The sequence below is a fragment of the Carassius auratus genome, chromosome 16, assembly GCF_003368295.1.
Source record: "Carassius auratus strain Wakin chromosome 16, ASM336829v1, whole genome shotgun sequence".
Lineage (NCBI taxonomy): Eukaryota > Metazoa > Chordata > Actinopteri > Cypriniformes > Cyprinidae > Carassius > Carassius auratus.
This window is the reverse complement of record NC_039258.1, coordinates 27,068,096-27,081,562: the sequence shown is the minus strand read 5'-3', so window position 1 is coordinate 27,081,562 and position 13,467 is coordinate 27,068,096. Positions and strand designations below refer to the sequence as shown.

General features: G+C 37.4%; 1 protein-coding gene across 1 annotated transcript in view; it reads left to right on the top strand.

Annotated features, from left to right (window-relative positions):
- Positions 1-13,467, top strand: part of jarid2a (jumonji and AT-rich interaction domain containing 2a) — a 43,042-nt gene that overhangs the window by 13,798 nt on the left and 15,777 nt on the right. Inside the window, exons 3-5 of the mRNA XM_026284980.1 lie at positions 4,856-5,000; positions 5,767-5,933; positions 12,792-12,968. Coding sequence (XP_026140765.1) covers positions 4,856-5,000; positions 5,767-5,933; positions 12,792-12,968 — 489 coding nt within the window. The remainder of the gene's footprint in view (positions 1-4,855; positions 5,001-5,766; positions 5,934-12,791; positions 12,969-13,467) is intronic.

The window sequence follows — 13,467 nt, the reverse complement described above, 5'->3', positions numbered from 1 at the left end:
TAGAGAATGATTTGCTGACAATATCATAACTTAAAACCGACGCTAGAATGAGTTTTAAGATGTCACTATATGGCACTGAGACTGAGCTCATGAATATTAATTAACTTCATATTGACATTGCCGGGTAATCTTTCTAGCACATCCAAGCGTATTAGCTAATTAATTTTGATAAGCCAAGTCTTCACCTTGGTCATATTTATAAATGTATATTCTGTTCCCCTGGTAAAAAGTAAATATACAAAGGTGTATTTTACATACATTTATTTTGTGCCTGGTAAACTACAACTACATTTATATATTTATGTACTTAATAAAAATATGCTGCAGTTGTACTTTTAGTATACTAAACTGCTAAATGAGAACAACTCATTTTGTACTTAATGTGCTTTAATTGTGTGGAAGGAGTGCTGAAGTCTGTCTAAAGATAAACTGAAGTATATTTGATTGTGATAAAGTGGAGGAACTATTGCAAGAATACTTCAGGTATACTTAAAAAAAATTGTATTTAAAGACAATTATTCAACGATCATCCTTCTGTCTACTAAAAATCTCTGAAATGTGCAGTTTGATTTGGTATTTTGAAGGTGCATTGGTATTTGATGAATTATTTTAGCTCAGACGCTGAGATCATGAGGGAGCTGTGACACTCAGTGAGGCGCATGGCGCTGTGGGACTTTTCTTTATTTCCTCAGCATCTCAGTGGTCCATTAGGAGTATTATTGATCTGCCATGATTGCATTGAAAATGTGTGAGCAAAGTAAATAATGCCCTCTCTGTATGGGTTTCATGTGCCGGGGCTGTGAAGCACTCTCACTGCTCTCAAATCACTGCACTTTAATGGGGTAGACTCGGTGACCTGCCTGTGGATGGTGCAGTGCATCATCTCAGAGAATGTCAAGGGCATGAACAGAACACGTCACGAGCTCTCCGCTTTATTGTGCATTCAGAAACTAACACTTAAAGATTCCTTAGGAATTGCTTCGTAATCATAAGCACTGCATTGCTTTCATTGCATTCGGAGATTCTTTCACATTCTCTGTAATTAAAAGGCATCAGGCAGAATTCTAACAATTGTAATGTGTGGCGCATTAGCCTGTGCTGTTAGTAACTTCATTCTGATTTACAGGGTTCTGCTGAAGTTCACTTCACTTGAGAATTTATTTCCAATGCCCTGGAACATCATCAAACACAGACATACTTGTGTCAATAAATAAATAAGTAATAAAGTAATTAATTTCTCTGGCTCTCTCTCTATACAGAATAATGTGTGTTTTGAAATGTCTATTTAAATATATTTTAAATGGTTTTGTTTTATTTATAAGTCTATTTGTGGTCTAACTCCATTTTATTTGTCAAAGGTATGCTACAATCTACATTCAGACGATCTGTTATATTTTAAAGTCCCTCGGGTTCGAACAGAGCTAGGGAAAAAGGGTTTTGGATATAATGCTACTTTTGCTTGGAATAATCTACAAAGCATTCTAAAGCTGACAGTGTTTCCATCATTACATGATTTTAAGCTACTTTTAATGTGCAGTGTGTTTTATCCTTTGGTGGATTGTTGTTGTGATCTTTGATTTGTGTTTTGTATTATGATGTAAACTATGTTATTTGTTGCTGCATTCTTGGCCAGGTCACTCTTGCAAAAAGAGATGTTAATCTTAATGAGTTTTAACCTGGTTAAATAAAGAAATGAGAATGAATGAGATATTTGAATGATGTAAATAATATATACTTAAAGAGATGGTTCACACAAAAAAGAAAATTCTGACATTCAAGTGTCCCTATTATGGGTAATTAAAGGTTAATATTTTGGTTTTGGGAGTCCCAACAACACGTTGACGTGTGCATGCAAGTTGACATCAGTGATTCATAAAATTCATAAAAAATCTCATAGATTCATAAAATGACAGTTGAACCCCTGATGTCACATGGACTGTTCGAATGATGTCCCTACTATTTTTCTGTGCATTGATTGTGGTAGTACCCTTGCTGTCTCTGGAGGGTCAGAGAGCTCTCGGATTTCATCAAAAATATCTTAATTTGTGTTGTGAAGATAAACAAAGGACTTGCATGTTTGGAAAAATATGAATGTTTTGTATGTATATATATAATTATTATAATTATTATTATTTATTAATGTTTGGCCCCAAACTAGTAAAACATTACTGTATTTAAAACATTTATTTTAGTAGATATTATGTGTGCCAGGATCATGGGCCTGTTTTTTGTGTTTTGCTCCTGATTTGTTCCTGGTTTTCCATTAGGTCTTGTTCCTGTCCTCGTTTAGTTTAATTAATCATCCCATTCACCTATGTGTTCCTAATTATCCTGTGTATTTAGCCCCAGTCTGTGAAGTCTGTTTTTCGGTTCTGAATGTCGTTTTGCTACATGTTTCCTCCTGTGGATTATCAGAGTCAGTTCTGTGTAAAATCCCTTATTTCCTCGTTCCTTGTTCCTATCACTAGGCAAGATGACAGAAGAACTCACCAACAACAGTTTAAATTGTGTATTTTCCTCCGTTTTGTTTCTTGCTTTTTGTTTCCATAGTGTTTCCCTTATGGATCCCCTCTCCCACCCTGAATACATCCTTCTGCTGGAGCAGGGGGAAAAATCGTTGAAGGTTATACCAGACTGTTTCTGGCTATAGCCCATCTCGCCACTTACCCGGGCGACGTGCTCTGTGCGTACTATGACGCCTGCCTGAACCCTGCATGCAGAGCACCTTTGTGGAGTGGACACTCCTGGGAACAGGCGTGAAACAGATATCCATTTCTTGCCAGTGTCCACTCCACAAAGGTGGCAAATTCCAATAAAGGGCCATCCTCGGACGACGGCACTCTGCATGCAGAGTTGAGGCTGGTGCCATAGAACGCACAGAGCGGCAGTACCACTCCCAACCCAGAGCCCAGCCCACCATCGCCCCGATGCGCTCCGCGCCTGCCTAAGCCCACCGCTGACGGAGAGTCGGACACGGCCGCAACTGACGAGCCATCACTGGATGGAGTGACGTGCTGAGGAGTGCTGCAGAGCCAGAGCCACTGATGAAGTCAGTCAAGGTGTGTGAACACCTGCCGCGAGGGAGAAAGCCACAGATGGTGTGTTAATGCAGAGAGGAGCTCTGCCCCCTGCACCCCGTCTGAGGGTGAGCTGAGTATCTGCCAAAACGAAGAGGATAGGGCTCCAGCCCCCGAATCCAGTCCAGAGCGCCCTCCAGTGCCTGCTCCGAGAAAGCGTCCACAGGTTTCCGCTCCTCCAGGGCGCCATCCTGTTCCCATGTTCAGCCTAAAGGGGGCTCCCGATCCAGAGTTTAACCCGAATGCCCAGAGACTCACAAATGTCCATCCTCCCACCCACTACTGCCTCCTCTGCTGTCATCTGCTTGCCCTTAGTCAACCATCTACGCGGTGCAAGCTCCACGGGACTACCAAACTCTAGCATCGCCTTGGCTGGAGTTTCCCTTGACTTCGCCTTCAGCCTCCGAGGCCTGGACTCCACCTCGGCCCGTTGACCCGTTAGCTCCACCATTGCTCCTAGCTCCCTCCTCTCTGCCGTGGCGACTCCCTCCTCTTCACCAGCTCCGCAGAGATCACTCGTTCCTCCGGCTCTGCCTTGGTCTGGCATCGAACATCCTCGGGGACTCCACTTCTCTGGCTTTGCCTCAACCCTTCGTCCCTCCGGCTCCGTCAGGTTCTTTCATCCCTTCGGCTCCACCTCAGTCCTTTGTCGCTCCGGCTCCACTGCGGCCCTCCAGTTCCTCCATGTTGCCCTGGCTCATTGGCTCTCTGTCTCCACCTCCGGCTGCTTCACCACCTGCTCAACTGCCATTGTTCGGCACCCAGGAGTTGGCTGACATTCCTCCTCCATGGCTCCTCTCTCCGTCGACTCCACCGTGGGCTGTCATTGTAGCTGTGGCCTGGGTCTAGCTGGACTCCTCCTGTCTCCTCCCTGGCTCCTCCCTCCTTAGTTCCCACCCGTTTCTCCCCCTCTGTAGTTTTCTACGGTGCAAGGATGCGCCTTCTGGTAGGAGGGCGATATGTCAGGATTATGGACCTGTTTTTGTTGTGTTTTGCCCCTGTCTTTGTTCCTGGTTTTCCATTTGGTCTTGTCCCTGTCCTCCTTTACTTTAGTTAGTCATCCCATTCACCTGTGTCTTCCCAATTATCCTGTGTATTTAGCCCCAGTCTGTGCAGTGTGTGTTTGTTGGTTCTGAACATCGTTGTACTGCGTGTTTCCTCCTGTGGATCATTAAAGACAGTTCTGTGTGTAATCCCTCGTTCCTCGCTCCTAACAGTATGCAAGTGAAACAATGTGTTGCAGGTTATTTTTTTATAGTACATACATGTAAATGCATTTGCAGTATACTTAGCATTAAATAATTTTATTTCAAATAGATTTTAATATATTTATTTTTTACTATGGCATATAGAGCCATTTTTATTTTCAATTTTGTATGATGGTGAAGATGGACAATAACTCATGCACGTTATATTTTTAGTTAAAAGACTAAATGTTTATTTTTGGCCATTTAACATGACTGAGACCTCAGATAAATGTAACAGGACACTGGAGGCATTGTGGTTTTCCCTACTTCCTGTCAGTTCATTTTTAAGTGTGCTCTCAGTCTAGTGTGTCCACTTGTGTTTTTTTTGGCTTAATGATTAGAAAAATCCTGTTTCAAGGTTCTTCATTTCAGAGGTCTTGAAGAGTTGCTGTGGGTGCTATGCCGATTAGATTATTTTTCACATGTGAACATATCAATGTCTTAGCAATGTAATTTGCTAATGTACATTTTCATCTGTATTTATGTGTATATTGCTATTGCTTAAACTTGAACAACACCTTCTTTTCCCAGGCTCCTTTGCAAATGGTCATTTGAATGGTTCGGGGGCTAAAGCTGGGCTGTTTGCTGGAAACTGTAAGTCAGACCGGACACAACATGCAGTTCAGAGCAAAGACTGCAGCCATGAGTACTCAATAGAGGGACCTGTCAGAAAGAAGTGAGTGTAATAAGACTTTTCTGTGTGAGATTTCCAGCACAGTGTATTTTGTGTTAAAGTATGTAATAAAAAATTACTGCATGGATAAAATGCAGTTTCATGGATGAATATATCATACTTAAATTACAGGTAGGTGAGAAAATAACAGATCTGTAACTATAGTTGCTGAAAAGATACAGTATGAAGTTACTGTACATTCTGGGCTAGTCCATACTATTCACCAGCAAAACATCAAATAATGGAAGTCTTGCTTTTAAACCTGGTGGGGACATTCAAGCCTCAAAACACAACATACTGTGTTGTAGAGCAATTAAAAATGACTTACATAGTCAGACTTTTTGCTGAGCTTTTGTATAACAGACCAAAGTGCTTTCCTCTGCAAGGTCTCCTATATGATTAGTTAACATCTCTTTTCCTATTAAAGGATGTTTCTGTCTTTTTTTTCTTAAATGGATTCCAAAAATCTGGTTTGTGAACTAGATTTTTAGCCTCATTTAAATGAAACATCCCAAAAAACTCTAACTTGATAACTCTGTCATCATTCATTCTCATTTTACTCAAAACCCACATGACTTTCTTCAGTGTATCACAAAAAGGGAAGAGGAAAGGATTCAGTGAAATTGCTTGGAAAAGTTTGCCTAGTAAAAGCTTTCAAAATTACTTGATGAATAAATGAAGGCTGGAAAGATGCGTAAATAATGACAGAATTTCAATTTGTAGGAGAACTAATCCCTTCATTTCCCTAATTCTCTGTTTCTCACACCAGGCCAAGACTGCAGGCTCAGAGGAAGTTTGCTCAGTCTCATCCCTGTTCTCCCAATGCCACCCCGCTGAAAATGCTGGAGGCCATGCCCCCGAGTCCAGCCAAGTTCAACCATCTCACAAAACGCAAACCTAAAACCGAAGACTTCCTTACCTTCCTCTGCCTAAGAGGTGGGTCTGCTCTCTGTCTGTCTTCATTTTCTCAATCTATCAACTCTTAAAATGTTTACAGGCTCCATAATTCTTCTCCTCTGGGCAGTGCACATTCAGTCACGGTTATTGCTGGCAAACCCTTGTGTGACTGTCTTGTGTGTGCCGCTGTTATTTTGTGTCTTGGCTGATCTCTCACAGTGCAAGTTTTCGAATCAGCTTTCACCCTTCCAGTAAGCAAGTCAAAGGTGACAGTGGCAAAGGAAAAGCTCCCGAAGATGAGGAATATTTTCTTATTCATTGGAGTTACTTTTCAAGGTTAATTAATTGGAAATCAAATTGAGATTCCTCTCTATACGTGAAGGTTTCTTTATATACATATGATTTAATGTCAAAACCAGTGTTATTTATAACCGTTATAATTATTTATAGACTGTTATAGCTTTTATTAATATTTAGAATTAACTTTTATATTGAGATTTCTATATTATTTTTTATTATTTTATAATTTTTATGGATTAGATTTCTATTTAGTTTTCATTTATTTTCATTTCAGGTTTAATTTTTGTCGTTTAGTACTTCTATTTAATTATTTTACTTCAATTAGTTGCCAGGCATTTCTCATTTTCATGTAGTTTTTTGAATGTTGTAAATATTATAAGAGAAAGCATCACTGAATATTTTTACAGCAGAACATTAATAAATGTGGTAACCAGTGTTAATTTTGACACAAAATTTTAATTTAGTTTTAGTCTTAGTCTTTTGACTATAATTATTTTTAGTTTTAGTCAAGTTTTAGTCATCTGATTTGTTTTAATTTTAGTCGACTAAAATTGCTTGGTATTTTAGTCGACTAAAATAAGACTAAAATCAATAACAGATATACTAGACAATTTTTTACAGCTGGTATAGGAAACAAACTTAACCAAAATATATAAAACACAAATTCAACTTTATTTCAACACAACTGTGTCTTTATTTCGATTCAAAAGCTTTTATGCAGCAACAAACACTGTCATGATAATGTAAACAATATCTAGCTGCCAATTGACCATCAATAAAAGAAAAATAACGTTAGGTCCAGGACCTTAAAGCTTACAGCTGAGCTGAACAAGGAGTGCATACATTTAAAGTAAATATTTAATAAGTTGGCAGCTAGGTGGATAAAAAAAAGTAACAAGATTTTTTGTCTAGCAATATTGTATGTTTTAAATACTACAATATTGCTAGATTTGTATGTATAATGATAGGATGTGAACATTCATGTTTCACATGACTAATATATAAATATTTGTGATATTGTCAACAAGTAGAACATTATAAAATATAATAAACATTAGTATTAAATCAAATGTATTTATCATAATATTACGTATTAGTATTGTGCTTTCATCTAACTTGAAGAAGGGGCTATTTACAGTACTTTTCAGTTCGTAATATTTAATGCTACAACATCTACGCACTGCAGTCTTCCAATTTTGCTTAGCTCAATAAACAAAAGAACATCGTTGTGAAATTACATTTGAGAAAATGTCCGGGTGGCTCGTCTGTAAATGTCTTTTCAAATTGGTGGTGTTCTTGCCACGAATGAGCTCTCCGCGTGCTTTACAGTTTGTTTTGTTTTGTTCGTCGTCAAACGTGAAGTGAGCTGTGGACATTTTGTCGCTTTTTTAGACATCACCTCTTCGAATGCCGTCTTCCCGGGAGCTCATTTAAAAACTGAAAACCTTCGCTTCACGTCTCAATAAGTCAGGCTCAGATTGGTTCTCTTCTCTCATGCAGTCTCTCCTGTTACGTTTTGCCGGTTCTTTTGTTCATTCCTCGCATCTCTCCCGTCTGCCGATTTGATTTTCGTCACAGTCTATTTTCGTCTCGTCCTTTATTCGTTGACGATAATGTCAATCAATTTAGTCATAGTTTTAGTCTCCATCAGTGCCTTCTATTTTAGTTTTCGTCCGCAAAAATATATTCGTGACGAAAATAATGACGAAAATATTTAGTCAACGAAATTAACACTGGTGGTAACTCACACAAAATAACACAAAACCATCTTAACTAAAATTACAACTATTAAAAATGTTTGCATTAATTGAAATAAAGCTAAAAAACATGGTAAGATTTATAAAAAAAAAAAACTATAAAAACTAAATGAAAATGAGACATGATGCCTAGCAACTAGTTGAAGTATAATAATTAAATAGAAGTATTAAAACGAGTAATTAATCATAATTTGTGTAAATTTGTGCATATAAAACAGTGATAACATCATCAAAGTCTGGATTGGTGACTGCTATACATTCTGCTGCAGTCCTTCAACATATTTTTCTTCTCCACTTTTCAGGCAGAATAAAACATAGAGGACACAGTTTGAGTTAACTTTATACTTTCACTTATTCTCTCTCCCTTCCCACTCACTCACATTTCCCAGGCTACTTTGAAATGGAACTTTCTCCATCTCTCGTCTTTCTCACACACACGGCTGTGTAAAGACAGGGAACAGACTGATTGGATTTGCCATGGACTCTTGGCTGAGGGCAAAGTGGGTTAATGGTTTTTCAAACATAAAGAATGTAAATGAGAACATCTTTTCCCAGTCTCCATTCCTCCCCTTCATCATATCAAACCTTTTTTCATTATTGGGTTAGAGCTGAGAGCGAACGTAAATGTGAACGTGGCTTTGTGGATCAGTTTATGGATTTTTTTAAATATAACCTGAGCTTGTAGTGTCACATAAGTCAAGGCTGATTTAATCGATGCCATAAGTCATAACTCAGATAACTCTTATTTATTTATTCATTCACTGTTGTCTGCTCCTAAAAGCTGCTTTTAAATTTCTACTAAACAGTGAAATTACTTAAAGAAAAATAATTAAAAACTTGTATTTGTATTGTTTATTTTACTAATGACTTTATCTGCATCTCTGTCTCTAAATACTCAATATATATTTATAAAAAATTAAAAATTTAATTAAATTTATGCATTTAGCAGATGCTTTTATCCAAAGCGACTTAAAGTGCATTCAGGCTATCAATTTTAATCTATTTACACTACCATTCAAAAGTTTCAGGTCAATAAGATATGTTTTTTGTGTTTTTACCTTGCAAGGAAATATTACATTTATAAAAAGTGACAGTAGAGAGATTCACAATGTTACAAAAGGTTTCTATTTAAAATAATTCTTGTGAACTGTTTTCATCAAAAAATCCTGAAGAAAATGTATCCTCTTTTCCACAAAAATATTTAAAAACAAAAACAGCATATTAGAATGATTTCTGATGGACCGTGTTACACTGAAGACCGCAGTAAAAGCTCATCAAAGGAATAATTTAATTTTTAAAATAGAAATAGAAAATGGAAAATAATTATTTTACATAATAGTAGTAATATTTCACATAATTACTGTTTTTGTGTAGTTTATTCAAAGGCAGCTTTGGTGAGCATAAAATATTTATTTGACAAACATTAACGAATCTCAAACTTTTGAATGGTAGGAATAAAATCATATAAATTATACTACTACTGTTACACTACTTTATATATATATTATACTTCTTATTTTGGTACCATCGTTTAATATTCAATATTGCATTATATTTAGTGGTACCATTTAAGCCATTTCTCGCTTTTTTTCTCCTTCTTTTTCTCTTTTACTCTCACTCTCCATCAGCCCATAAGGGACGGATGTAAAAACAGATCCAGCTTCATGCACAAAAATCCTCAAAGGCATGATTCCCTTCGAGGAGGAATTTAAATGAGTGGACGTCATGAAATGATGTTCCCACTCTTTCCCAAAATAATAGGATACTTAGACAAACGCAGACCTCTTTCCTGCAGATAGCAAAATTATGCATATCATGTTAATTAATGAAAGTGAGAATTGAATACTTTATCATAGCAAATGATCGGCTGTATTACTGCAGAGTAGTAATTGTGAGATGAAAATCACGTTCATTAATATTCGCTCTGAAATGCCTCTTCAAAACCTCTGGCGTTATCAGAGAGGAATCGAAGAATCATTCAGTCGCCTCTTGAGATGTGAACAATAGCCAATAGCTCAAAGCCCCCAGGACCCCTTATTAAAGCCCTTGATGATAGAGGACTGGCCTAAAGAGCCTTGCTCTGTAATCTAGGGGGCCCCGAGATCCTTTTATTCAACATTCAGCTGGGCTCTCATTATAACTCGTCATCCATAACCAGTCGTTTCACATAGTTCATTTCTATTGATCTCAAATAATTGCAGATATGACCAGGTTGCGATAGAAATTTAGCACTCAATTGGTTATTGTGGTTGGAGAAGTGGATTGATTCAAAAGCAGTCAGGCCACTTCTCCTCCATATTTCTCTCTCAGCAGTCTGTCCCGTTCCCCACCCCCTCCTCAGGCACACGTATACACTCTCTCACGCATGCACACACAATCACATGCTACAGCACATGTGAGCACCACGGACCCAGTGACTCTGGTGCAGATAAATGGCTATTGAGGGAATGTGGAATAAAGCTTGTGAACAGGCTCTCCATTGTGAGCAATGAACCCTTCAGTGAGGATCAGTAGCACATGAGATGGGCGCTGGACTGGACCACTCTGCCGTCTCTCTCTCTCAGTGCTGGACAGGATATGGAGCTTTGCACAGTATACAAATGCTCAACAAGAGTTTAAGGAAGTTATCTTCTAATCGTTGTGCTCTAAGAGAGAATGCCTATGCAAAACGCAGAGCACCGAACCTTCTTAAATCTGATTCATGATTTTTTTTCACCATCATGTTGTTTCAAACCTATGACAGTTTTTTCTTTCTGCAGAACACAAAATATATTTTGATTAATTTTTATCTTATGCTATAAATGTCAATGGGGTCCAGCATTGTTTTGTAAAATAGAAACTGAAGTCAGTTATTGTAAATTGTTTTATTTAAGTGTACACTACCATTTAATGGTTTAGAGTCTTTTTTTTATTTTTTATAAAATGTAACTAATAGTGCTGTGGAAAAAATTGATTAACATATGAATCGAGATTCAGTCTTCTAGTGATTTGAATTGATTCACAAATTAAAAAATTCTGTTTTCTAGTTAATATAATAATAAATCTAATATGATGTTGTCGGAACAAGTCAACTGTGAGGAGCACGGAAAACGAACAATGTGTTCTACGGAGCCACTTCTAAAAGGACGTGGTTAGCCACTGACAAACATCTAATTTTCTAAAATGTGTGGTAAGTACTGCCACTCCATTGTATACACTAGGGCTGCACGATGTGTCAATATCGCGATGTACGAATCCACGATAGTCACATCGCAGGATGTGCAATGTAGGCTGTCGTAGTTGATCCGTTATTCATTAACTGTACGGGCCAGCTGCTCCCTGGCCCTTGACGAATGTGATTCATGGATTAATTGCACAGCTTAACCATCATACAGTGCAACAGAGAGCGCGTTAGAGAGTATCATTTAAAATGAGAATGGAAGTGTGCTCACCCCATTTTTGTTTGTAAGAAAAAATTAATTTAATTTAATATCGCAATATATATTGCAGAAAAATATAATATAAATATAAATATAAAATATTGCAATGTCATTTTTTCCCAATATCGTGCAGCCCTAGTATACACAGTACATGTGATTATGAATCTAAAAAGTAAACCTGCAATTAAAAGCAATTTCAATGCCACACTTATTAATGGTGTCTCCCTGATGCTTGCAAATTATATATTAGAGAAAGCATTGAAATATATTTTTCCTCCCACCTCGTATTTAGTAGTTTAATAGTTTGCCTTGTTGGCAGAGACACCAGCTTCAACCACCAACGTGTGATTGGGCAGGTGAACGTTATATCAGTCGTCAAATTCAGTGGCGTAGATGATCAAATGTGTTTCATATTCCTTTTGACGCTATTCGAATGATACGCGCCACAAGGATGCGAAATAAAACAGCGCATCCTTGTGGCACGGATCACACAGAAGAGCATACGCAGCATATGGTGATATTGAGAGACACAGAGGAGACCATTGACAAAGAAATTGTTGAATAAAGTCATTATTTTTGTTTTCTTCGCTTACAAAAAGTGTTCCCGTCGCTTCATGTAACCCAGATTGCACATCTGATGGCAGATGGAGTATTCTGATGACATTGTGTTCCGAGCTTTTACGGGTTTTGAACGACATGGGGGTAAGTGATTAATGACCATTTTAATTTTAGAGTGGAGTATCCCTTTAAAATAGAAGTTGTTATTTTTTTAAAGTCTAGTAAATGTTGAAAAAACAAACAAACAAAAAAAACACTAAATTATACTTTAATGTTGCTATAGTGAATGGTTAAATATGAAATATTAGGAAAACAAAGAATTTCCTTAAAACATCAGTAGTATTGGTATCACTATTGGTATCAGACAAAAAAAAAAAGGCCATTAAACAAATTATATAACTATACTGCCTTTATGTTGTTTCTACATTAATTTGAAGATTGAATGAGAAATTAATGCATGCAATATAAAATATTTAAAAACTTTAATGAGGGTATTAATCACAATTAATTTCGGGAAAAAATTGTTATTTAAAATAATTTATATTGACCTCATATATGTAGAGTATTGATGGTGGTTTAGCACTCTTTTCTTTCTTTTTTTTTTAAATATCTTTTATGTTCCACAGAAGTCATAAAGGTTTGGATCAACATAAGTAAATGATGAAAGAATTTACATTTTTGGTGAACTATCTCTTCAAGGGTAATCAGGTTTCTTACTAAGCAAGACAATGTGAAGACTTAATCAGTGTTCATCTCAGCTGGTAGTCATTACTTCTGTTCCGTTCTCTATTTCTACCTCGTACTGTGTGCTCTCTGTCTGATACTCCCTCATTTTGTCTTTACCCTCTCCCTCATTGGTTCAGGCTCTCCTGCGTTGCCCAGCAACATGGCATACTTTGGTAGTGCTAAAGATGATGAAGATGTAGATGATGAAGAGGATGAGGAAGAGGAAGAATACAGTGTTAGCAATGCCCCTGCTTCCTGCCAGTCCACTCCACGCAAGAGTAAAGGACCCAACAAATGCATCACCAATGGTCATGGTACTTACACTCCTGAAACACACTGAATAACCACAAACACACACACTTATTCACATAAACTTTATCTTGCTTTGTGTTTTATAATCCTTACTCAAAATAGCGATTTACAACCCATTTTGCTGTGTAGTATGTGTAGTGTTCAGTGTATCATTGCACTGCCAGTAGCAGGCAGGCTGGACATTTGGTTCCATTTAAGGACCCCAGTGAGGTGTGTTACAGTCCTGCCTCTTTCCACACTGTACAGTTAATGAGTCGTGACTATATACAGCCCTCACTGTCAGACTGACATTCGCTCTATACCATCCATATAACACAAGGTATTTAATATCTCATATAGCATGCATAATATATTTAGGCATGCTGATAATTATTTTTACATAAATTTTCATATCTCTTAGTATTATTAATTATTCCACTGTTCACTGAGTGTGTTTCCTCTTTCTCTTTAGATTTCCGACATATTCATAGCTAACAGATCAAAACAGGCCAAGCTAAATTT